At 38.2% G+C, this 24068-nt stretch overlaps 1 protein-coding gene across 3 annotated transcripts in view; it reads left to right on the top strand.

Annotated features, from left to right (window-relative positions):
- Positions 1-23659, top strand: part of LOC150087019 (uncharacterized) — a 390202-nt gene extending 366543 nt beyond the window's left edge. For all 3 annotated transcript variants that reach the window (XM_090371746.1, XM_090371748.1, XM_090371747.1), the window contains exon 12: positions 23207-23659. In XM_090371746.1, coding sequence (XP_090227872.1) covers positions 23207-23293 — 87 coding nt within the window. In that variant the 3' untranslated portion in view covers positions 23294-23659. The remainder of the gene's footprint in view (positions 1-23206) is intronic.
- Positions 23660-24068: the final 409 nt, after the last annotated feature.

The following is a 24068-nucleotide window of genomic DNA, read 5'->3' on the forward strand; positions in this document are numbered from 1 at the left end:
GAAGTAACGAAGGACAATCTAGCAGTTATACTGCAGTCACAGCATGGATTTTGTTAAGGGGCCATCTTGTCTAACCAATCTGATTGGATGCTATGATGCAGTGACAAAGAAACTAGATGCAAAAAATAATTTTGATATCCTATACTTGGATTTCAGAAAAGCTTTTGATTCTGTTGCACATAAAAGACTGCTGTACAAATTGGAACATTGTGGCATTATGGATAAAGGGATGGTTAGGTGGGAGAAGATAGAGAGGATATTAATAGACACTGCTCTTCGTGGGCTTATGTTATTATTAGGGTTTGGTGCTGAGCCCATTGTTGTTTTCTGTTTTTATTAATGATATTGAAGAAGGTATATCAGGCTTAATGTCTAAATTAGGAAATAATACAAAGGTTGGAAGGGTTAATGGAAGTTAATGAAGATATGCTGCTGCAACAAGATCTAAAAAAATTAGGCAGATGGACTGAGAAATGGCAACTGAAGTTTAACATTGGCAAATGTAGTGTTGCATATAGGTGGCGGTAACTCCAGAGTAACATACCAACTGTGTGGTACTACACTCTGGATAGTGGAAAATGAAAAGGACATAAGGAGGGATGGGGTTTTGTGCAGTCAGATATGAAGTTCTCTGAGCAGTGCAGACAGGCTGCACTCGTAGGGTTTTGTCAATGATATACAGGAATTTTGCCATCAGGGATAAGGAAGTGATTACCCCATTGTATAAGGCAATGGGGTAATCACTTGAGTATAATCACTTCAGGCTTCATCTTGAGTACTGCCTACAGGTCTATAAGCCTCATTTTAGAAAGACAGAGCTGTTGGAACGTGTACACAGACGGGCAATGAGTTTGGTGAGGTCATCAAAGGAATGCTTCAGTTTTGCAATTTGTAGCATTTGAAGGCTAGGTACCCATGAGGTCTGACTGAGGTGTTTAAAGCTTTGAATGGCTTATAAAAGTCAGTGTTGATGGGATTCTTCCTCTTACTATGTGACTATGCACATAAATTCAAATTGAGGAAGTATGGTTGCAGAACAGATGTGCAGAAGTTTCAGTCTAATCAAGCAAACAACCAACCATTGCCTTCAGCCAATATTTGTTGATTGTTGGAACAAGGTACCATTCCTTGTTGTGGAAGTGAATAATTTGAATAAATTCAAGGAAGAACTAGACAGATTATTGGACTGAATGGAGAGGTGAAATGATTTTTTTTTTCTCTTAATGCTGTATAAGCTTTCTTTTTTGCATTATTTGTCAATGCTACTAATAGTCAGTCCTCATATATCACGGTAGTTGTGTTCCTAGAAACCCTTGTGCAATATAAATAACAGGTCTTATGGGAAAAATAGGGTTAGGTGCAGACCACCCAAGGTTGAACACACATTTTTAACCAAAACATTACCAAATGCAATAAATAATCGTAATAAAATAAGTATTTTATTACGATTTTTACATAATAAAATATTGCTAATGCTTTTGGCTTTTATCGTAAGCAAACTTGTTCCCAATATCTACTTTGATCTTCTATCGAAACAGACAACAGACGTTCCAATTCTTTGTGTCTTGATCTAATGTCTTTTGTTATACTTTGAGTTGTTCCTGCTATAAAAGTTGCAAAATAAGGTTTCCTAACTTCGTCTGTCACAGTGACATGTCAATTAATATATCATTCTCGACTTCTACTACCACTACTGATAACACGAACCATCTGTTTACTTAGAATGCAGGAAGAAACTACGGTAGTGGCAAACCAGTTTGTCCGGCCAGTTCCCATAGTTTGCCATGGTTCTTGTGTTGGCTTTATTTACCTTAGCCGCTTTACTCTTTTCTCTCTGAACCTGCAGTATCTTCACCAGCACGCATCCTTTTCACACCGTTTTCAAGTAGTTTACTCATTTTTAGAGAATAAAGCACAATTACAATACAAAAAGAACAAAAATGAGGAGGTATGTTTGATACACAGAAACAAAGCAGAGCATGCATAGCAACTGAGTAAACAATGCAATAAGTGTTGCGTTCAGCTGCGTTCGACAGCCATTTCTTGTAAATGCGTGTTATATGAGGACCGACTGTACTAATATTAAAAAGTAGTACTCCAGTACAGAGTGAAACAGAGAGGGCTTTAAACCACATTGCAGTCTAGTTAAACAATATATGAAAATTTGTAACAGAATTTCAGTTCCAACTGACATGCAAAGTCCTTATGATATGAAGAGAGCACTTGCCATTACACATGGTCAGTCTTGAGAGTTTAATTCTTTTAGCTGATAAATTAAGAAAGAATGAGTGTATCTTGTTAATAACACAGGAACCACCTGTTGCACAGTTCTTGAGCATGTTCTATAGGACAAACTCAGAAAAGAGGTAGTTTCAAATGACGAGCAAAAACAATTGATCATGATGATCCAGATATCAGCGATATAACATTAAGATTCCAATATAATACCACAGAAACTTTACTCATTTTAAAGTTTATCTGCTTCAAAATAAAAAAAAATTGTGTACAGAGGAATTTCTGCATGATGGTCTCTGATTTGTCTCTCATTGGCTAAGCACATTTACTTAACCAATGACAAACTGCATGCACAGTATACCTATCATTCAATACTTTTTAAATACTGGAAACAAAATAAGTTAAACAAGATTCAGTGGCTTAGAAGAAAGCCCTTAATGAGCTGAATGTGATATATTGAAGTATCAGTTTATGAATAATTTTCAAAAAAGGGAGAACAAATCCAAAGGAAGGGGATGAATCAGATTGGTCCACTTGATGTAGATTGTGTGACTGTTGATGATCCTGCTGAAGTAACTGATAAACTGAATGAATATTTTGCATTTAGATTTACACATGAGGAATTCTGTAGGGAAGTGGAGGCCAGAAGTTTATCAAACTCTAGCAGGGAGCTAAATTATTTTGTAATAACTGAGAGCAAAGTGGAGGAGAAAGTGTTGAAATTAAATATAAGAAAGGCACCTTGGGCACTGCATCATAGTAACCTATCATATTGGATAGAATTTAAAATAAAGGATAGATGAATCCTTAAAAAATTCATGCTCTAACTGCAATATAATTGAATTCCTGTCCAGATGGTCCTGCATTACTTCTTTAGTCAGTGACTTATGGACCGAAGATGAGTGAATGTATACGCAGTTTATAAAGGGTATCAAAAGATGACATGAGTAATTACACACTGTTATCTTAATATCTGTTCCATGTAACATTTCGATAAGAATGTTCCTGCATTACTTCTTTTATATTGCAGTTAGAGCATGGATTTTTTTAAGGAGTGGTCTTGTCTATCCGATCTGATAGGTTACTGTAATGTAGTGACCAAGGAACCGAATGCAAAAAATAATTTTGATATCATATACAGGAACTCCCCAACTTACGTAAATTTCACTTTACACAAGTTTTTGCTGGCCAGTGCAACTGAAAAAAATATGGAAACGTATTTTGCATCTGTAGGGATAAGTGGAGGTATCATGAAAATATTGTAATGTGAACTCAATAACATATTGTGTTTTGTTTTTTTTTTTTTTTGTAATTCTTTCCAAGTCCTTGGAAGTTAAATTTCGCTATATTACTAAGCTATTTATCTCTCTAAAAGGTCATTTTATAATACCGTTATCGTATTGGTGTTTTCAAAACCTTAAAAATACTTAATTATTACAATTAAAACCCTACTATTCTATGATATTTCAGCCAAAACACCAATACGATAACGGTAAGAGTAGTGAGTTGTAACTTAAAGTCACTAGCTAAATTTAAAAAAATATGCTAATGAATGCTACTAAGCCTATTTAATCTACAGGGTGTCTCAAAAATATTGGTACAAACATTTAGGGGAGGTAGGTAACATCTAAAGAATAGTGAATCGCATAGGAACCTATAACCGGAAACGTCACGGGAAAGTAGTAGCAGAGGCACAAGAAGCAGAAATGACACAGGACAGTAATTAGTGGCAAACATTTATTTCACATAATATTAACAATGGAGTATGAGATGGATGCATTTCATGATGTTACAACAGATGCTCGAAGGTTCCACCATGAGATGCGATGCATGCATGACACCGACACAGCATGGATTGGCGGACATGGTCGAACACACCTGGAGTTTCTTTGACAGTAGCAGCAGCGCAGACGAGTCTTGCCACGAGATCCATTTCTGTCTCCACAGGCGATTCATACACGATAGATTTCAGGGGGGCCCCACAGAAAGAAATCAAGGCTCAATAAATCAGGTGAGCATGGGGCCAGGCAACGGGTTCACCACGGCCAATCCATCGACGGCCAAAACGCCTGTTCAAATGGTCACAAACACACCTTCCATACTGGGCAGGCGCCCCGTCATGTTGAAACCAAATGTTGCGTCTCACATTTGCTGGAACATCATCAAGTAACCCTGGTAGAACTTGTTCAAGAAAGATCTGATATTTAGTAGAGTTCATGCGGGATGGTAACAGGTATGGGCCGACTAAGCAGTCACTGACCATACCTGCCCACACATTTATTGTGAAGCGACTTTGTGCTGCATGGGGCACACACCATGTGGGTTGTCGTGAGCCCACACATGAGCATTGTACTGATTGAATAAGCCTTCCTGAGTGAAATAAGCCTCATCCGTGAACAAAACATAGGCTGGAAAATTCAAGTCTTGAACACTTTCTTGGAGAAACCACTGTGCAAAAGCCACACGTGCAGGATGATCTTGGGGGAGCAGTAACTGAACCCTTTGGTGATGAAAGGGGTGTAAGGAATCGTCATGCCAGACACGCTGTACACTGCAACGAGACACTCCTAAGGCAGAGGCAACGGCACATGTGCTGGTAGTAAGATTATTCTGGACGGCATTCAACACACTTTCTTCCATGGTGGGCAATTGCGTTGAATGTGGTCTGCCCGCACTACTCCTGTTAACTCTAAGTGACCCATAATCGCACAAATTTTGATGCACACATGCAAACAAACGGTGGTCCAGTACATGTCTGTCTGGGAAGCGTTTTCTGCATAAATTCATTGAGCGGCTCATCCATTGCCCTCTGCTAATCCATACACTTGGTGCATGTCTGCCAGCTCACAGTTCGTATATCAATGCATGCTCTTCATGCGGCGACTACTGCTTGAATAAGTAAACCAGAAATTTTCCCTCACGCGAACTGATGAGCAGCACCGTATACAGACTTACAGTGACGTTTCCGGTTATGGGTTCCTATGCGATTCACATTCCTTTAAATGTTACCTACCTCCCCTAAACATTTGTACCAATATTTTTGAGACACCCTGTATTTGTAAAACCCAAATTAATATGTTAACTAATAAAAAAAAAAAAGTACAACAGATATATGCCCAAAAGGTGATTAAACCCTTCGAATAATTGTTTATTTCAATTTAAACCTTACTATTCTTCGGAGCTACTGTTACATCTGAACTTCTATGTTACAATAGAATCAGTGTGCAAGAATCATTTTCACCTTTACCTACTGCTCTAGGCAATGTATTAGTGTGTGTGTGTGTGTGTGTGTGTCCCCTAAAGTTAGCAGTTTTCTGACCCACCTCTCTGCCTTGATGGCATCAGTAAATATTCTTGCACCCTTTCTATTTAAGTGTATTCCATTCCCATATGAAGTATTCTCTCCAGACTGTGCTGTGAAAAATTCTACTCCATGATCCTCGCACAATCCAAGGGGCTTACATCTGGTGAGTATAGGCTTGGCATACCCAGGGTCCTGAGCTAGATATCATCATTCTTGCTAAGTCCCCCTTCTACTTCTGACACACACACACGTGCACACACTCTCACTCTCTCTCTCTCAGGGTAATTCTGAATTTTTTTTTTGGCTGGTGCAGCATAAGCCTCAGGCTTCCTTGCATTGACAAGACTGTCATCATGTTCCCTCCTATTGTGTCTGGGCAGAATTGCAGACAGTTTCAAATTTAACTCTAACTTGCAATTTCTTACCATTGCACTGTACTTAGTATTAGTAGCGGCAAATAGTACAAGCAAGCTTATACGGCATCAGAGGACTTGCTTATTAAGTAAATCCTTAATAGTCCTACTCATTGTCAATATCACCTTTTGTGTCCTTAAAAGATGATATCGCTGTACAATATATTTCCTGTTTCCCTTACAATAGAGTCACCAACCATATCTGCCTTGCTTTTATTTTTTTTAATTTTTTGCCAATAAAGGATTTTACACATGTAAGGTGTTTCAATTAAAGGAACTGGGATCTATCTTGCTTATTTTTAGATATAGGTTATTTGTTGCTTGGACCTATTTTGTCATTTCTACACTGAAATTTTTGAATTTGATGTTAAAATTGGAGTAAGTGTTACCATGAAGATTTTACTTAATTAGCTACTACTTTCTCATTAGGAAAGTTGTTCCCCATCCTTTGTTTACTCTTAAAATGTCACCTCTGAAATGGATGTAAACCAATTTTATTTCAAGCACAACCAAATACAACAGTTGTATGTGATGTCTGGTCTTTAAGTTTAGATGTGAACAGCTGGATACATGAATGCAGTCATGTCTTCTTCAAATAAAATCCGATTGTTTTTTTCCAGAAGTGCATAGATGATATTTTTAAAGTAAACTGAGAACAGCAAACAACTTTCCCACTGATAAAAAAAAAAAAAGTAAAATTAAATTGTAAAATCTAAAAGTTAACAGTTAATCCAAATTTAATGTCAAATTCAAAAATTTCATTCCAAATATGGCAAGAAAAATCCAGATGACAAATAGTCCAAACAAAAAATAAAAAAAGGTGATATTAATCCTGTTGCCTTTCAAGTGGCACATGCATGCATATACACACACACATGTGAAATTCTACATGGAAAGTAGAAGTAAATCGAGCCTTAGCAACATCACACTGAATGATTTGTGAAAGCAGAACAAAAATCAAAAATATTTTGCCAAAAATATTAAATTTCTTTAGATCTTTTTGGTGAAATGGATTGGATAACTATTTGTTAGTCAGACCATATATAAGTTATCTATTCTGTAACCACCTTTTTTTTTTTATCTATACTTAATTTTTGTGTACCTGTTCGATTCATTTTCTGAACATTATTTTGTAAAGGGGAGAAACTAGAGTTTGTACTAGATTGCTTGCTGTTAGTTCTTTCTCACTGCAAAACAGAATAATTTTCTCCAGTCAATCCTATTTGGCACCAATTTTTTTTAACTTTGGAGATACAAATTTTATGTACAGGGTTAGAAATTTTTAGAAATTTGAATTTAATAGTGACACTGTAGTTTTGCAGTGGGTTTTTTTTTTTTTTTTGTGAAAAAAACATGGGTCAAAAAATTAGTCTCCATTGTAAATCCGGAGAGTTTTTACCTCACACCGCTACCAGTAGTGGTGTGCCTCCTCACACCACTACTGGTAGTGGTGTGAGGAGTCAAATATTTTGGTTAGACAATTCTTTAAAATGAATGGCTGCAAAAGAATTAGGTCTCGAAATTTTTAAAGGGTTAAGAAAAATGAACAAACCAAAAAATGAGCTAAAGAATGGCCAGAGTTAGAAGGCAGAGTTTTTTGCTTGTGGCTTGTCAAAAACATTCTTTCAGGTATGACAAACTAGTCCCTGAGAATCTAAAACACTGATGAAACTTATATTCAGGTGACACTTATAAGTCAAGTGGACCAAATTTTGGTCCACTTGATTTGCAAAGTCCAGTCAATCCATGACAACCAAGTCCTCTGCTTGCACCTTCACAATGATAGGACTGTAAGTAACCTCAATGTAAAAGTCCTGAAATACTGCATCTGGTATACTGGAGTTGACCACTCAGGTTATAACCAGTGAGGCAGGGGTCAAAGTGTGGTGTCCACACCACACAAAGGAATGCCACCCCTTGTTTTAGCATTAGTATAGGCATTAGATGCAAGAAAGTAAGCTTATGCAGCATCAGCCAAAAAAAAAAAAAATAAATAAATAAAAAATAACCACTTCACCCCTCTGTTCTTTCGAAATACCTGTCCAGCTGAGCCTTAAACTTATTTAGGCTATCAACTTCCCCGACAAGGGATGGAAGTCTGTTCCACCAACCAACAACCCGCTGGCTAAAGGCAAATTTCCGCACGTCTATCCTACATCTGTCTTTCCTCAATTTGAATTTATGCCCTCTCAGGTGATTATTCTGAGCAAGAGGAAGAATCCCATCAGCATTTAGCATGCTCAAACCATTCAAGGCTTTATACACCTCTATCAGATCACCTCGCTGGTGCCTAGTCTCCAGACACTGTAATTTGAAAAATTTAAGCCTTTCTTCGTAAGAGCACCCCTTTGTTCCATTCACTAATCTTGTTGCCCTTCTCTGTACTCGCTCCAGCAGCTCTACATCCTTCTTGAAATGAGGCCTCCAGACCTGTATACAGTACTCAAGGTGTGGCCTGACCATTGCCTTATACAAGGGAATAATCACCTCCTCATCCCTGCTAGAAAAATTCCTATATATCATTGACAATACACCATGAGCTACTCTTGCAGCCCATCTGCACTGCTCAGAGAACTTCATATCTGCCTGCACAACTACCCCCAGCTCCCTTTCATTCTCTACCACTGTTATTGTAGTACCACAGAGTTGATACGTTGCTCTGGGGTTGCTGTTTCCCATATGTAGTACTTTACATTTGTCAATGTTAAACTTCATTTGCCACCTCTCAGCCCATCTGCAGCAGCATAGTGTCAGTAGTGTCCTTGACAACCCTGCCAACTTTCGTATCATCTGCAAACTTGGACATTAAGCTTGATATACCATCATCAATATCATTTATAAATACAGAAAACAATAATGGACCCAATACTGACCCCTGAGGGACTCCACTAATAACATTAGTCCACGATGAGCAGTGCCCATTGATTACCACTCTGTCTTCTCCCCCTCAACCACCCCTTTAAAAATATTTTAGTTCTTATTTTGCTCGCCAGATGGCACCACTTATTCTTAGACTTTTGTTTAAATAAATATACATTTTATTTTCCCGAGGCTCGAACTCATGTCATCATTACTGGCGGTCTGGTGCTTATCCCCACAGCTACCCTTTCAGTTAAATAGGCAATACTAGGTGGTAGATGACTCTCCAACTGGTACGATATTACCACTTATTAAATGCTTGAAATGGTGAAACCACTTCACCTAATCTGTTTAATCGCCAGAGCAAAGCTCCAGTAATTCCCATCATGGTATAATAGATGATTTTTGAGGCTATGATGGGCATCATAGCAAACACCAATTTTCCTTACTTACTTCCATATATTACAGCTCTCAAATGGTGTTTGGAAGCCAGTTGCTATATAGTCTACCAGACCAAACCTATTAGTAACTCTCTAGGAGGCATGTAGTACCTAATATATAATCATTCTACTTCTATTCTGCTAGACAGTGACTGGAGGGAGTGCAAGTAGTGTGTGTGTGTGTGTGTGTGTATAAGGGAAGGGGCACTATCAGTCACATTATGTCAAGGAAAAACTTGGTCCCAATTCTAATCTCAATGATGTCCATTTTCACTTACAGTCAATCACTGTTCATTTCAGTTGTTCTAATTATTTGCACCATTCCTTTCAATTCAAAGGTGATACCTGTGAATACATCAGCTCTGATATTAGTAATTTGGAATATCCTCATTTTGATGTTCTCTGGCTCAAAATCTATCTACTCCCATTCTGTCAAATTGATCTGCTGCCTATAATGATCTCTCAATTCCACTAATCACTTGAAACTCTGACTTTCTTTCTTTGAAACTGGACTTTCTCCAGTCCAACTTTCCTAACAGTAAAGTAATTTTTCTTGGTGATTTTAATGTTCACAACTCCAGCTGGCTTCCATTTTATAGTCACATGGACTCAGTTAGTCGAGATGCTGAGGCCTTGGCAATTGCTAATGACACAGATTCTTGATTTACCTACCAGAATACCAGAGAATTGTAATAACACACCCAACACTAGATCTTTTTCTAACACAAACAACTCTTCAAAATACACAGTTGAGGTAAGTGGTCCTCTAGGCACCTCAGATCACAACTTGGTTGATGGTTGATTCTCTAATGGAGCTCTTCTTTCATGACCAGTCTCAGCATCGTGTTGATTGGCATTATAAGAATGCCAAAATGAGATGACTGGAGAGATTTCTATTCTTCTTTCCCTTGGTTGGATTATTGTTTTAAATCTTCTGATGTAAATTTTTGCTGAGATCATTTCAGTAAAATTATTCTAGTAGGGTTGAAATTATTTATTTCACAGTCCACCTCAAAATCGCATCCTTTATCTAAACCTATGTGTGCACATGTGTTAGATAAACTCTTTGTCTAACAAATGTGCTAAAGCTGTTCAAAATAAGAGTGTTGCATATCACAATTGGCTCATATTCAAATTGCCACTTTCATTTTCTACCTATACTAAAGCTTGGAACAATTGTAGTATAATTATTAATCAGTCCAAACTTGCTTCTTGTTCAAATGGTAGCCAAGCATTCTGGTCTATTGGCTGCAACTTTTGCCCACCTGCACTACTACTTCAGTTAAAACCCAATGGCTCTGTTGCCTCCTCAGCTAAAGAGAAAGCCAATTTATTAGCACTCCCCCTTTCTTCTAACTCTTGTATTAACAATCTTGGTAAACCACCTCCTACCATTCCCAATACGTTTACTCAATGCCTCCTGTGGTTTTCTGCTAAAAGGATATCAGAAAAATTGAACAGTCTTGATGACATGAAAGCTCCAGGTACACAACATTTCTCCTGTTGTGCTCCTTAGCTTAATTTGTTCTGTGTCAAATTTTTACACTCTTATTCTGCTGGTGTTTTTCCTTCTGCTGGAAATTTACTCATATTCAACCAGTTCCTAAAAAGGGTGACAAATCCCTTCTTCCATTGCACTTACCAGTAATTTCAAAGCCTTCCATCTGATCAATGATCACTAGTATAGATTCTGTCAGTTTTAATCCTGGTGATATATTGGTTTATTTTACTCATCTATGAACAAATTCAATAGAAACATTTGGTGAAACTCAAGCAGTTGTTCTTAATATTTCTAAGGCCTTTGATCATATTTGGTCAGTTCTTCTAAACAAGTTCCATCTTATGGATTTCTGACTGTTTTTATCAATTGGGTATCCACTTTTCTCTCTGACTGCGGGTTATAGTAGATGATTCTCTGTCTTCTAATTTCTCCGCACTCGCTGGTGTTCCTTAAGGTTTTAAGGTTCAGTTTTTTTTCTCCTAGTCTTTTCCTTTTCCATATTAATGACCTTCTTTCACTGACTGAAAATCCTATCCATAGTTCTGCTGATGATAGCACTTTGCATTCCACCTTTCGGTTTGAGAAACTGCACTCTGCACAAACCGTTTCAACTTCTCAATTATCCAAAACCAATTCCTTTAATTCTGATCTCCAGGTAATTCTCCAATGGGGCATAGATAACTTAGTTAATTTCAATCTTTCTAAAAGTCAGTCTTTCTTTGTCTCACAAAAAGGAGTCTACTGCTCCTATGTTTATTTTTTTATCACACTAAAATATCTAGACAAGGTCACATATCTCTGTTAAGGACTAGCATGACTAATCTCTCTTGGCATAAGCACATCCCAAATATCTTTCACTTCTGATGTTACTTTTCTTTTAAACAATTACTTGCTCCATACAAATTTCAGACGGACTTTCACTGAAATATTGCGCCCACATCTAGGATGGTGCTCCAGAAACCTCTTAGGCTCCTAGATTCCAGGTTAATTAATGATCTACCTTTTACAAAGTCTCTCTCCTCTCTTGTCTCATAGATGTACTGTTTCTGCTGCATGCTTTATTGTAGAAAGGCACTGTTTTCCTGATTTGGCTTTTGTAATCCCCCCCCCCCCTCTCTCTCACAACCATAATCCAAATGCATGCTGCAACCAGCCAACTTCCATTTTCTAGAACAAACTTCTTTCACATATATTTCCTGTAAATTATAGTTTGCAAAAATTCAAGTCTGCTATTAACAAGCATCTTGTGTCTTCTCAATCTTTAACCCACACAAGGCACTTAGTGATATAGGTTCTAATACTGTTAGCATTTTGAAGTTTTATAAATACATATAAAAAGGGGCAGTACAGTGACATGGCCTGACGATGGGAGCTATGACATTGTTTATTAAATTATTAATGTGCAGTGAAAGTAGTGTATGACGGTATAGATACACCATAGTTTACCCATAAATTAAATTACATATGTAGTGTGAATTCATCGTTTTTAATTGTATCTCATATTGTGGCCACCTTCATAACAAGATACCAGGTATTGCACTACTTCGAATCAGTAACGCTTCTCTAGTAGAGAAGACTACTGTTATTTATTCTCAGTGGATACCACCACCCAGATGGCCACCGTTTCAAAGCTGTTGGCCTATCATCGGTGGGTGGGCAGGTACCCTGATAATGCAAACATGCCATCACAGTTGCGAAGTGGTTTTACAATATGAGAGACGGCAAATGGTGTACAGAATCATATAGTATTTGAAGATCAATGCACAAGGCAAAATATGATATGGGTTTAAATTAACTATTTAAACCTATATCATATTATGCCTTGCGCATTTAATCTTCAAATAGTGAAAGTAGTAGTAATGACAAATGATGCAAGAAAGCAAGCTTATATAGCATTAGTCAAAAAAAAAAAAAAACCATTACCCAGTTCACCCATCCATATACCCTTCAAGGATTTGTCTAGTACTTCCTTGAATTTATTCAACCCAACCACTTCCACAACAACAGATTGAAGTCTGTTCCAATAATCAGCCACCCCACTGGCTGAAGGCAAACTTCCACACATCCATCCTGCAACCATCTTTCCTCAACTTGAATTGATGCCCCCTCGTATGTAGTCTCAGAAAATGAAAGAATGTCATTAACATTCAGCTTACTCAATCCATTCAAGGTTTTAAACAACTCAATTAGATCTTCTCGCAGGTGCCTAGTCACGAGATGCTGAAATTTGCAGACCTGAAGCCTTTCTAGGTAAGAGTACCCTTTTGTTCCATTCACCAGTCTGGTTGCCCTTCTCTGCACCCATTCCAGCAGATCTACACCGATGAGCCAAAACATTATGACCAGTGAGTTGTTATGCAAATCGAAGCAACTGCAGGTGAATTACGGTGCGTACACAGGTCGGGACATGGTATAAAAAACACCTGATACTGAGCTCCATTAATATGCTCTGATTTATTCATCTGGCCAAATTGTAATGGCCAGATGACTAAATCAGAGCATATCAGAAACGGCACGGCTAGTGGGGTACTCGCGGTCAACCATGGTTAGTACCTACCGAAATTGTTCCAAGGACGGAAAACGCACGAACTGCCTGCGAGGTGTTGGACAACCACGGCTCATCGATGCTCGAGGTGAGCATCGATGTGGTACGTGGCAACAGAAGGGCGACTGTGGTGCAACTTGCCGGTATTGGAATGCTGGTGACTGTAGTAATGTGTCACAACACACAGTACATTGAACCCTGCTGAAAATGGGGCTGTGTAGCCGCAGGCCACTCCACATGCCCATGCTAACCACAGTTCATCGATGACAGTGCCTACAACGGGTATGCAAGCATCAAAACTGGACCTTGAGTGATTGGAAGAAGGTCATCTGGTCCGATGAATCACATTTCCTGTTGCACCATGTGGACGGCTGGGTATGTGTGCATCGTTTTCCTGGGGAAGTGATGGTGCCTGGATGCACTGTGGGACAAAAACAAGCTGGTGGTGGCAGTGTCGTGCTTTGGGCGATGTTCTGCTGGGAATACCCTGGGTCCAGTCATCCATGTGCCAGCACTCTGACATCTACCATCTACTTAAACATCATTGATGACCAGGTACGGTCTTCCCTTTGGGGGTGCCGTCTTATAATGTGCCATGCCACACTGCATGGATTTTTCGAGACTGGTTCGCAGAACATGAGGAAGACTTCCAGGTATTGTCCTGGCCTCCAAATTCCCCAGACATCAATCCTATCGAGCATTTGTGTTGGAACAGCAAGTCTGATCTGCAGCATCTGAACCACTGACCTTACAGGAGTTAAAGGATCTGCTGGTTACGTGTTGGTACACCTTATTAACTTCAAGAGACTGAGAGCCAAAGCTTGTTATATCCGGCGGAAGGCGAAAAAAGACTCATGGATAAAATTTGCCTCCTCAATCAACAAAGATACTGATACCCGAATAATCTGGGAAAAAATAAAGAAACTAAATGGTAAATATCATAAGTTGCCTTCTCCTATTATTAATTGGAATGGGAAGGAGATCTCATCTGCTGATGAAATTGCCAATGCCCTAGGAACTGTGAATTGTCTGCCTCAACTGCATATTAACCATCTTTTCAAAAAGTTAAAGCTGAAGCTGAGAAAAGGAAACTAAACTTCAAAACTGCATGTCCTTTTACCTATAACCAACCACTCACGATATCTGAACTGAAAGAATCTGTATATACCTCAAGAAACAGCTCTCCTGGCCCTGATGGAATCTACAATATAATGATTCAACACCTCAATCAGAAATCACTAATTTCATTGCTAAACTTTTACAATATAATATTCTCAGAACATATATTCCTTACTTCCCTACTCTTATGTAATAGCCATACCTAAACCTGGAAAAGACCATTCGATTCCTAACAACTATAGACCAATTTCTCTAACCAGCTGCCTGAGTAAGACTTTGGAAAAAATGGTTCACCATCGACTCACCTGGTACCTTGAATCTGAAAACATAATCAGTAATAATCAGTTTGGCTTTCGGAAGAATAGATCTTCCCTAGACCTCATGACCAAAGCCGAATCCAACATAAGAAATGCATTCATCAGAAATCAACATCTCGTCATGATATGCCTTGATATAGAGAAGGCCTTTGATACCACATGGTGCTACGGTATCCTAAGTTATCTCCATTCTATTCATATGAGAGGCCATTTACCATATTTTATTCAAAGCTTCCTTCGGCACAGATCTTTCCAAGTGAGGTACCGGCAGGTTTCATCTCAAACATACATTCAAGGAGTCCCACAAGGATCTGTTCTTAGTGCCACGCTGTTTGCAATACGAATAAACAACATCACAAACAGAATTCCAAATACCGTTGACTCTTATCTCTATGCAGATGATCTTACCATATCCTGCCATTCCCAGAATATGAACTATATTGAGAAGCATCTACAAATATCCATTAATAACATTGAATTATGGATTGTGCAAAATGGATACAAACTGTCAAGCCACAAATCAACAGCTATACATTTCTGCACCAAGCGTGCAATGCATCCTGAATCTGAGTTGCACTTGGCTGATCATCCACTAGCAATTGTGAACAGTATTCACCTCCTAGGGCAAATTTTTGATAAGAAGTTAAACTTCCAGGAGCACATCAAATATCTAAGAACACTTGCACAAAGAAAATGAATATACTCCGGGTCATCTCCAGTACATCTTGGGGTGCCGATCATTATAGCCTGCTCCACTTATATAAATCTCTAATTAGATCTCGGTTAGACTACGGAGTACCTGTTTATGACTCAGCTAGGGAGAGCACCTTGGCCCGTCTTGCACCCATCCAACATTCTTCTCTTAGGATAGCCCTAGGTGCATATAGAACCACCAGTTCAAAGTCTTTATGTTGAGGCTCACGAACCTCCACTTAGCATCAGAAGAAAGATGTTGCTGATAAACTACTCAGCTAAAATTAAAAGCCTGCCTACTCATCCGGTTTGGCCACTGTTGCATAATCCTCAATTGAAAACCCATTATGCAAATAAACCTAGAACAATTCGACCATCTGGTATCAGACTGCAGAATCTAACGGAAAGCTGGAATATTCAGCTTGATAATATCATCAGAGAAAAAAAAAGATCCAGATCCCCCGTGGACTAACTTCACACTTCCTTCTGATGAATACTTTGAGCAATGGGGTAAAGGCTCTATAGCAGATATTAACATCCAATAACTACGTGTTGCTCACTCACAAAAGTATCCCCACTTTACCAAGATCTATACTAATGGTTCAAAGTCTGACAATCGAGTGGGTGCAGCTGCAGTCTTCCCTAATACAACTGTTTCAATTCCACTTCCAACCGAATGCAGCAGCTACACTGCTGAGCTCCATGCCATTAAGCTTGCTCTGGAAAACATCTTGCTAATGTCAATAAATAAAAGTATAATATATACTGATTCACAGAGTGCTCTTTTAGCTTTGAAAAGGACTTCCCCACCTAAAAATCCTTTATTAAAGCTCATAAAACGTAAGCTGATGCGTCTTCATGAGCATCAGAAAACTTATCTTTTCATGGATCCCTGGCCACAGTGGTATTCCAGGAAACAAATGTGCAGACAGTGCTGCTAAGTATCCTTCCATCATATGACCTAGTCCCATATCCTGATTATAGACATAACATACGGAGAACATCTATGGAACAACGGACATGTCTGTGGAAAATGTAAACAAATAAGCTATTCCAAATAAAACCTGAACCACAATTATGGACTTCAAGCCTTCGTAAAAATAGAAAAGAAGTAATCTTAGCCAGAACTCGTATAGGTCACACTCGCCTTACACATCTCTATCTGCTTACAGGAAACGATCCTGCTCGCAACCACTTACAGTAAAACATATACTCCTTGAATTTGAACTTGTTCAGCAATGCCCGACAAATGTCTTTTAGTTTCATTTCAGATCTACAGCAACCTCTCTCTGAATAGTATAATAGGTAAAGAAGCAAATCTCTCTGAATTCTTTTTCTATATAAAAACAAATAAAAATATATGACTGTTTCTAACTGCTCACCGTGCAGTTATCATAAGTAACTCAATTAATTTGGGAGGCGCAATATGGCCTAAGTAGCCCTTGTGCCAGAAAACACCACAACAACGTTTTGGTACGAGATACCACAAGAAATCTCGTAGCATCCATGCCTCGCCAGGTACGAGCTGTTTTGGATGCTCGTGGAGGACCAACATCATATTAAGTGGTCATAAGGTTTTGGCTCATCAGTGTATATCATTCCTAAAGTGAGGCCTCCAGACCTGTATACAGTACTCCATATGTGGTCATACCATGGTCTTAAAAAATAGCTAAGTTTTTGTATCATTGACAAAAACCTGCAAGCTCTCCTGGCAGCATATCTGCACTGCTCAGAGAATTTCATGTCTGACTGCAAAATTAACCCCAAGGTCTTTTTCATTCTCCACTACACTGAGTCAATATCACACAGCTGATCTTATTGCAGTAGCTTGCTCTGATGACTTTTGTTAACCACTCTGCCAACCTTTGTATCATCTGCAAACTTAGACTTTAAGCTTGATATACCTTCATCAATTTCGTTGATAAATACTGAAAACAACAATGGGCCCAGCATTGAAATCCGCAAAATCCCTGGTGAACCCCATTAATAACATTAGTCTTCAAAGAACATTCAGCATTTTATTCCTTAAATAGCGCTATCTGAATTCATTTCACATTCTGTCTGATGAAACTATTCAACACCACTACTATCACCAATGCAAACTCGACAATGATCTTAGACCAGTATTTTTCAACCTTTCAAACAACAGAACACTTTCAAATGGATAAAAAGATCATAAAACACCATAAGGAGTGTGCATACATGTATCATGCATTAAGAATCTGCAGATAAAGGAACCACTGGGTGATAGCAATCACAATGTACTGATATAGGAATTACTTAAAGATGTAACTACCATCAAGGCTAGGCTAAAAGGAAGGGATTTTGCGCTCCGAAAGGTGACTACAGTGGTCTCAGATAGTTTTTAAATTCTGTACAGTGGGATCAACTGATGATGTCACCAACAGCAAATTCAAAATGAGAAGCATTCAGGGACTTAATTTTGGAGGCTACTAGGCTTTTCGTTCCAACTAAGAAATACTGTTCAAGGTTTAGGCCTAAATGGATGTCAGATGAATTAATGAGGCTAGTGGCAGAGAAGAATGTATGGGATGCATATAAAGTATCAGGCGATACAGAAGCCTATGGCAGATATAAACTAGTCTCTAATCAAGTCACAAAGGAGGTTAGGCAGGCGAAGGCAGATTATGAGAAATCTTTGGCAAAGGATGCAAAGAAAAACAGCAAGGAGTTCTTTACTTATGTAAACTCTAGAAGGAAAGGGATGAATCAGATTGGACCACTTAACATAGATGGGTTCACTATTGATGATGATGCTCAGGTAGCTGATAAACTGTGGGTATTTTGTATCTACATTCACACATGAGGAGTTATTCAATGAGGGGAGTGCCAGAAGTTTATCAAAAGCTAACAGAGAGCTAAGTGATTTTGTAATAACTGAGAGTAAAGTGGAGGAGAAATTGTTGAAGTTAAACATAAGGAAGGCACCTGGGATGGACGGAATCTATCCAGTTATATTAAAGGAGGCAGCAAAGGAAGTAAGCAAACCCTTAGCCATAATTATAAGAGCTTCCATGGACCCAGGTGAGGTCCCCCATTGGCCTGGAGGTGTGCAAATGTATCACCAATTCACAAAGGAGGTTCAAAAGGTGACACAAGTAACTACAGACCTGTTAGTTTAACTTGTGTTCTGGGGAAAAAAATGGAATCACTGGTTAAAGAAGCATTGCAGGACTGCAGTAATAGTTAAGACACAGCATGGATTTGTAAAATGAGGGTCTTGTCTGAATAATTTGATTGGATACTATGATGTGGTCACAAAGGAACTGAATGCCAAAAATAATTTTAATATCATATACTTGGATTTCAGGAAAGCTTTTGGTACTGTTGCACATGGAAGACTGCTTTACAAATTGGAGCAGTATGGCACTAAGGGTAAGCTGCTACAATGGATAAAGGGACTGTTGAGTGAGAGACAACAGAGAGTGGTAATCAATGAACATTGCTCTTTGTAGACAAATGTTATTAGTGGAGTTCCCCACGGTTCTGTGTTGGGCCCATTGTTGTTTTGTATTTTTATCAATAATATTGATGAAGGTATATCAGGTTTAATGTCCAAGTTTGCAGATGATACAAAGGTTGGCAGGGTTGGTAATGACAGTATGCTATCCAACTGGATCTAGATAAGTTGGGAAAATGGGCTGAGAAGTGGCAACTGGAGTTTAACATTGACAAATGCAAAGTACTGCATATGGGTAGCAATAACCGAAGAAAAATGTACCAACTGGATACGTTTTTCTTTGGTTATTTCACTTTCCACTACACTTAGGGAAGTGGAAAGTGAAAAAGACCTGTGGGTAATTGTGCATCCAAATATGAAGTTTGCCAAGCAGTGGAGACTGTCTGCCAGGGCAGGTCACGGAGTCTTGTCAATGATATATAGGAATTTTGCTAGCAGGGACAGGGAGGTAATCCCTTTATACAAGGCAATGGTCAGGCCACACCTAGAGTACTGTGTATAGGTCTGGAGGCCTCATTTTAGAAAGGATGTAGAGTTGCTAGAACAAGTACAAAGAAGGGCAACAAGATTGGTGAGGGGAACAAAGGGGTGCTCATACCAAGAAAGGCTTAAGTTCTGCAAATTGCAGCGCCTGCAGAGTAGGCCTTATACACCTCAATCAGAGGTGATCTGATTGAGGTGTATAAGGCCTTGAATGGGTTGAGCAAGCTGAATGCTGATGGGATTCTTCATCTTGCTCACAGTTTCAAATCGAGGAAAGATAATTGTAGAATAGATGTACGGAAATTTGCCTTTAGCCAGCGGGTAGTTGATTAGCATTTTTTTTTAGCATTAGCATTAGTAGAGGTATTTGATGCAAGAAAGCAAGCTTATACAGCACCAACCAAAAAAAAAATAATAATAATAATAAATAAATAAAAAATAACCACTTCCACTTCACCCCTCTGTTCGTTCGAAATACCTGTCCAGCTGAGCCTTAAACTTATTTAGGCTATCAACTTCCACGACAAGGGATGGAAGTCTATTCCACCAACCAACCACCCGCTGGCTAAAGGAAAATTTCCTCACGTCTATCCTACATCTGTCTTTTCTCAATTTGAATTTATGCCCTCTCAGGTGATTATTCTGAGCAAGAGGAAGAATCCCATCAGCATTGAGCATGCTCAAAAAACATTCAAGGCTTTATATACACCTCTATCAGATCACCTCGCTGGTGCCTAGTCTCCAGACACTGTAATTTGGAAAACTTAAGCCTTTCTTCGTAAGAGCACCCCTTTGTTCCATTCACTAATCTTGTTGCCCTTCTCTGTACTTGTTCCAGCATCTCTACATCCTTCTTGAAATGAGGCCCCCAGACCTGTATACAGTACTCTAGGTGTGGCCTGACCATTGCCTTATACAAGGAAATAATCACCTCCTTATCCCTGCTAGAAAAATTCCTATACATCATCGACAATACACCATGAGCTACTCTTGCAGCCCGTCTGCACTGCTCAGAAAACTTCATATCTGCCTGCACAACCACCCCCAGGTCCCTTTCATTCTCTACCACTGTCAGTGTAGTACCACACAGTTGATACATTGCTCTGGGGTTGCTGTTTCCCATATGTAGTACTTTACATTTGTCAATGTTAAACTTCATTTGCCACCTCTCAGCCCATCTGCTCAACCTTTCCAGATCCTGTTGCAGTAGCATAGTGTCAGTAGTGTCCTTGACAACCCTGCCAACTTTTGTATCGTCTGCAAACTTGGACATTAAGCTTGATATACCATCATCAATATCATTTATAAATACAGAAAACAATAATGGACCCAATACTGACCCCTGAGGGACTCCACTAATAACATTAGTCCACGATGAGTAGTGTCCATTGATTACCACTGTCTTCTCCCTCTCAACCACCCCTTTATCCATAGCAGCAATTTTCCTCCAATGCCACCCTGCTCCAATTTGTGCAGCAGTCTTCCATATGCAACAGTATCAAAAGCCTTTCTAAGATCCAAGTATATAATATCAAAGTTATTCCCTGCATCCAGTTCTTTTGTGACTGCATCATAGTATCCAATCAAATTGGTCAGACAAGACTTCCCCTTAACAAAACCATGCTGTGTCTGAGCTATAACTGAAGTCTTGTCTAGATGATCCTGCAGTGCTTCTTTAACCAGTGCCTCCATTAATTTTCCAGGAACAGAAGTTAAACTAACGGGTCTATAATTACTTGTCGCCCTTGGATCCTCCTTTGTGAATTGGGTCACATTTGCACATCTCCAGTCCATGGGTACTTCCCCTGAGTCCAAGGAAGCTCTCATAATTATGGCTAAGGGTAGGGTTTGCTGCCTCCTTTAATATAACTGGATAGATCCCATCCACCCCAGGTGCCTTTCTTGTATTTATCTTCAACAATTTCTCCTCCACTTTACTCTCAGTTATTACAAGATTCTCTAGCTTACTGCCAGAGTCGAATACACCTCTGGCATTCTCCTCGCTGAATAACTCCTCATGTGTGAATGTTGATGCAAAATATTCATTCAGTTTGTTAACTACCTGAGCAGGATTGGTGGAACAGGCTTCCATCTTTTGTTGTGGAAGCTAATATCCTAAATAAATTTAAGGCTGAGCTGGACAGGCATTTGGAACGAATGGAGGGATGAAATGGGAGGGTTTTTTTTTTGGCTGATGCTGCATAAGCTTGCTTTCTTGCATCGTATGCCTCTACTAATGCTAATGTGTGCACACATGAAAGTTTTTAAATATGAACTATTTCATTCATTCATCTTCAATAAGAAAAACCAATTCAAAGTAATTATATGACAATAGTTTTTGTTTTAACGTTAATATATGAAGCATATTTTCTTTTTATTTTAAAGTGCCTTAAAATACTGAAATGTAGATAATAAGTGCTAGTTTTTGGTGAAACACTTAAATGAACACATGGGCAATTTTCAAAGAATACTGGTTGAAAAATCTTGACTTGAGTCTAACAGAGATTTTACCCATCCATCTGCTTAGACATTCTAAGAGACATACTTCAATCTTTACAGCTTCCTTTCTTCATACATTCCCTTTCTCACCCACACTTAATACAGGCACAGTCTTTCTCCTTGCATATAAGGCAGCTTTCACCTTGCCTGCCTTTCTCACTCACCTCTCATTAATCAAGTCATACACTACACACCATAAAAGAAATAATATTTAGTTCTAGTTTACAATGTAAATGAATACATTAAGTGTTTCAAAACACTTCCACTGGAAGTTGTTTGAAACCCTCTACACGTCTCATAGAACTACAATAAAATGATTAGGATAGAACTTGTTTCTCTTGGAACATGAAAATGATTTTATGAGGCCACTGAACATTTTCCCAGGCATTAAAATTAGAAAAAAACATTTAACATCATTAAAAAGTTATGCAAATGGTTGTGTTAGGTTTCTAATTTTTTTTTTTTTTTTTTGGTAGTTGTTGGCGCATCGGCTTCTGTGGCCATTGTGCACCTCCCAAGGTTTTTGCAGTACTTTGATCCAAGCCCAAGGCGGGATTCGAACCCGCGACCTTTGGGTTGCCAGGCAGGCACTTTACCTACTTGGCTAGCCCGGTCGGCCGAATAGTTAGGTTTCTAATGATGTTCTAAGCATTTTCTGTCTTGCTCAAATGATATTACTGATAAATTTATTCTGATAAGTATAACCAACCAATCTTTATATTTTATTTAAAAGCTGTTGAAATGTTGAGCTTAATTATTCGCTTCAAGGAAGATTTAGTCACTAAGATATTCCTACTTAAAGGGTTGAGAGGATTCCAAAATCATATGGTGTAAAGACCAATTTAAGTTTCAGTTACTCCATGTGATGATGTTACTTTGTATTATTATGTGGCTTTTTTTTAATGTAAAAATTAACTGAAAATATAGATTTGACTTATTGAACAAACACCAGTTTTTATTTTATTAGTATCAGGAGCACATTTATAAATTTGAGTCCTAGACAAAATATACATATATACATAGGCAATCTGCAGAGGGAGAAAGTGAATCAAATAATGATACTCAAAACACTAATTTGGGAATATTTTTTATTTAAAAAGTAGCATACATATGCATGTAATTTCAAAAGAAACTGGACTAGGTGTTGTGACCGTACCATGCCAAATTACAACAAATTACACACCTATACTACAGTTCATTAACTTATCTAAATATAAATTCAGCTTTAATTAGTGCTGTAGTAATTATAAATTTTATTAAAAGAATGGTCAACACTTTAAATGTTTTATTTATTTATTATTATTTTTTTAAATTTAGGTTCGGCAGTCAATTGAGTTACTGATGGCTTTGACAAATACAGAATATTGCAAAAACTTCAGGGAACGTGTACCTCCATGCCACTGACAGTAGTTCTCACTAAGATTCTAAATATGAACAAAAGTGTATTTATTGTCCATTTGAGCAGCACATTTTTAATAGATGTGGGACCAGAAAGATAAATCCTCCCCTTTCCTAAGTGTATATAAATTAATACCCATACTTTAGACTCTTGATTTGACAGCTGTAAGTGTTTGTGTACATAATGTCCTATGTTGTATTACCAAACATTTTTGAACTGAAGTACAGGAAAAAAAGATATTAGGATAACAGATGACACAGACCACATGCTCGCACTGCACTGTGGAGTCTGTGCACATTGTAGTATCATGCTTTCTGAAATCAATGTGATTTTAAGTTATTGCAGTTTTTCCATTAAAGTCTCAAGACCAACAGGTTATTTCTTAAAAATTTTAGACTAGACTTCAGATATACTTTCATTTTACTAAGAAAAATCTTCATAATCTATTTTTCTTTTATTTATTATATGGCACACTACAAATGATATACTCATCAGTTCTTTTATACCATCAGAATTTGATATGTTCTATGTTATTGTCAGTTTTAATACAACACTGGAGTTTTGCAAAATAAAACAATTTTAGCTAGCGCCAATGAAAAGTCAACATTATCCAACAAATCTTTGTGTATATTTTAATTTATGATAGTCTAATAGTGTCGTTCCACCACAAAGTAAGTATTAGGAATTTAAATTGTAATTAGTACAGTTAAAATCACAAGTTTTGTCTTACAAATTTTTTTTGTTGAGAAAAAGTCATAAGTTAGGATAAAATTTGAAATT

The sequence above is a fragment of the Mastigoproctus giganteus genome, chromosome 4, assembly GCF_048544385.1.
Source record: "Mastigoproctus giganteus isolate SK-2022 chromosome 4, ASM4854438v1, whole genome shotgun sequence".
Lineage (NCBI taxonomy): Eukaryota > Metazoa > Arthropoda > Arachnida > Uropygi > Thelyphonidae > Mastigoproctus > Mastigoproctus giganteus.